Here is a 2,910-nt window from a genome sequence, read left to right as displayed (position 1 = left end):
TCCCCTAAAAATCATGATGCTAAGGGGTTCAACCACTATTCGACACATTTTGTATTCACTGGAGATCAGTTCTGATTCTGCGTCATTTTTGTACACATTTTCCACGGAAAGGAAAGGAAGCTTTCCTTCGAACGATGCCGCGCCACGAATGCCGGGTGCCGGAAGGCAGTGCCGGCGAATGAGATTCCAATCGGTGGTCGATTTCTGTGAATTAAAAGAAAAAAGGAAAAGTGGTTAGATTTCAAGTCTACTGGAAAGAATGGAAATTCACGATTTTAATGAATTGTTAAGAAGAAACTCACCATTCCAAGTGTGGAATCTCCAATCATGACCGTGTCAGTCTTGTACTAGCCAGGTAACATAGAACTAACTGAGCTTCACTGCTGCTGTTGCCACCAGGAAATTGCATCCAGAAGTTCTTCATCGTCGGTATTTTGTGGACTGAGCTCTTCCGGTTGATGATACTCCGGAACTTGGGTTTTGTACACATGATGAATTGGTTGGGAGTACGTAACGGTGCTGAAGCTAGTCATACTCGGCAGAGCAGTGGTCGTCGTTGGTAGCGTTTGACTAGCCGAGTACACGTCGTAGGGCTCCCGTTTGAAGGAAGTTATCGTTTCCGGTTGACTACTGCTGTAGTTGGAATACTCGGAAATCTGCGAAGGTGCTGGAGAAGACGCCGTCGAAGGTTCAGACATCGATCCGTAGTAGGAAACTGGAGATAAGGCCTGCATATCTACGGTGGACTTGGTAGATTCGCCACTGTTTTCCAAATCTTCGTCGAGCATCCGCTGAAGGCTACGGATGTATTTGACAGCAACTTTCAGAGTATCCACTTTGCTGAGCTTTTTATGGGGACCACGGCCACCGTTGGTAAGTGCCGTCACTACCGAACTAGGAATATGCTGCCGTAGATTAGCAAATCCGTTGTTTACCTGCTTGACGCGATTTCTTTCGCGAGCGTTGCGTCGTTGGATCGATGCTGACTGTTGAGGTGTAACAGCGTAAGGCAGGGCACAATATTTCTTCGAGATCATTGGACGATCCTTCAAGCTTAGAGTTGGTGGATGTCCAACGTTGGAGTTGATTGGAGCCGGTGCGATTGGGCGTTTCCGATAAGGATTAACCGGCGCTGTCTGCTGTATCAACGTTGGTCCATTGGGAATGTACATGTTCGGCCCTAGGGCCATGCTGCGTACCACTGTAGCCATCGTGAGATCACTAAACAACGTTTCAAACGATCACTCGTAAATGTCCACAATTTTTCAAAGTCCTTTTTCCACACACTGACTTGCTATCAGTTCACAAAACAGAGCACACAAAATTCCACTTGCGATTCACCGGCTTTCTTAATTTTACGATCAAATCAAGCTCTTTTCGTTATGTTCCTTGTGCGATCTTTCCGCGTTGAAGGTAGCTCCCGGAATGGTACCTTTCGTCCTAAAGCGGGTGCATTTTGTAGCATGCTCTTTTGTCCCGGGCACCTGCATTCAGCAGCATAATACCCAACATTCAGAGCACCAACACACCTTCACCCGCCGACCGTCCAACCGATCGACCGAGCTCATCCTTAAGGGCCTTCGCCGAAAAAACACGGCTCGAAAATAAAAGCATAAATAAAAAAAAGCCCAAAAACCTGATCGCGTCGCGCAACATAAGAAGAAACCCCGAAAAGTGGTGATCCTCTACGCATCGACCGGCGGACGACGACGCGAACGGAAAAGAGAAAGAGCATACCGTCCATTCAGAAGAGCAGTCGCACGCGGCCCGCTGGCCCGAGCGATCGTTTCGGGTGAGCCGAACGAAGATCGCGCGTGGCGCACCACACGACCGGCGAGCGACTCAAAAGGATCACCACCGTCATCGGCCGCCGTCGCCGTCATCATCACGATCATCATCGACGATCGCCGGGGTCCGGTTCGGTGATCGTCATCATGCAGAGCGCGATCGTCATCAGCGCCTGCGATCCCTCTTCGAGGGGGAAAGGAGTGGGATAATTGATTGCGCGAGTGTCGTCCGGCAAAGTGCATCAGAGCGCTGATCGGTCGCATCAATTTTCGGCAGTCGGTAGGAAGGCACTCGAAGCTCAGTGGGCTGCTATGGGACGTAATTAGGTATTCGGCTTCGCCGTGAGAAGAGTATCCTCGCTGAAACATTGTGCAATGCAGTAGTGCGATGAACGAGCATGTATTCTGATGTCGGTGGTGATCGATTGCTTCGATAATCTACGGAGTCTTGTTAGAGCAGTGGCAAAAATCAAACTGGAAGTAACATCCCCTGTTTAGGTAGCGTGTTTGATCAGAAATATCGCGAAAGCTTATGAGGGTATTAACTTGTCTTCGGTTTTTTTTTCGGAAGATCGGGAGATATTTATTCATTTGAAAAGAAATTAAGCATCATATTGAAAATGTTCCTTGGGTGTGTCTTGTTTAGTACCTTTGGATCGGTACCAACCCAATCGATTGAAACTCACATATTGGTATTCTCGACTTCTGATAATCTTTTAAAAGTGCTCATTTATCTTATTCTTTCGCGCATTAAGTTTTGATTAAAGCAAACGAATGCTTGCTCGAAAATGGCTCCCGAAAGGAAACGCTGCATTACATGAACGAATAAATGTGTAGAAGGATGGTGGTAATGATCAATTGACTTGATAGTCAACGAACTTGATTGTCGTCAGTACAGTGGCAACGATCAACCTCGCAATACGTTGCTCGTTAACGTGTTTGATAACAAACAATGTTAAAGCTTATAAGGTAATTAACTTGTCTTCAGTTTGGGAGATCGAAAGATGTCTATTAAGGTGAAGATGAATTGAAGCCAAACCTCAAATTTTCAAGAGCACAAATCTGGAGAACCGAACACCCGTTTGAGCTGAAAACTTAATCGATTGGCCACCACCAGCTAGTG

General features: G+C 46.9%; 1 protein-coding gene across 1 annotated transcript; it reads right to left on the bottom strand.

Moving 5' to 3' along the window:
- Positions 1-308: 308 nt before the first annotated feature.
- Positions 309-1,397, bottom strand: LOC5570447 (achaete-scute complex protein T3). Its single transcript, XM_001659102.2, has one exon. It carries the CDS (start codon positions 1,209-1,211, stop codon positions 378-380), a length of 834 nt encoding a protein of 277 aa, XP_001659152.1. The 5' UTR covers positions 1,212-1,397; the 3' UTR covers positions 309-377.
- Positions 1,398-2,910: the final 1,513 nt, after the last annotated feature.

The sequence above is a fragment of the Aedes aegypti genome, chromosome 1, assembly GCF_002204515.2.
Source record: "Aedes aegypti strain LVP_AGWG chromosome 1, AaegL5.0 Primary Assembly, whole genome shotgun sequence".
NCBI lineage: Eukaryota > Metazoa > Arthropoda > Insecta > Diptera > Culicidae > Aedes > Aedes aegypti.
The sequence above is the reverse complement of the archived record's forward strand: the minus strand, read 5'-3'. Positions and strand labels throughout refer to the sequence as shown.

Coding starts and splice junctions, on each gene's coding strand:
- LOC5570447 (XM_001659102.2), bottom strand. CDS start 1,211: ATGGCTACAGTGGTACGCAGCATGGCCCTAGGGCCGAACATGTACATT.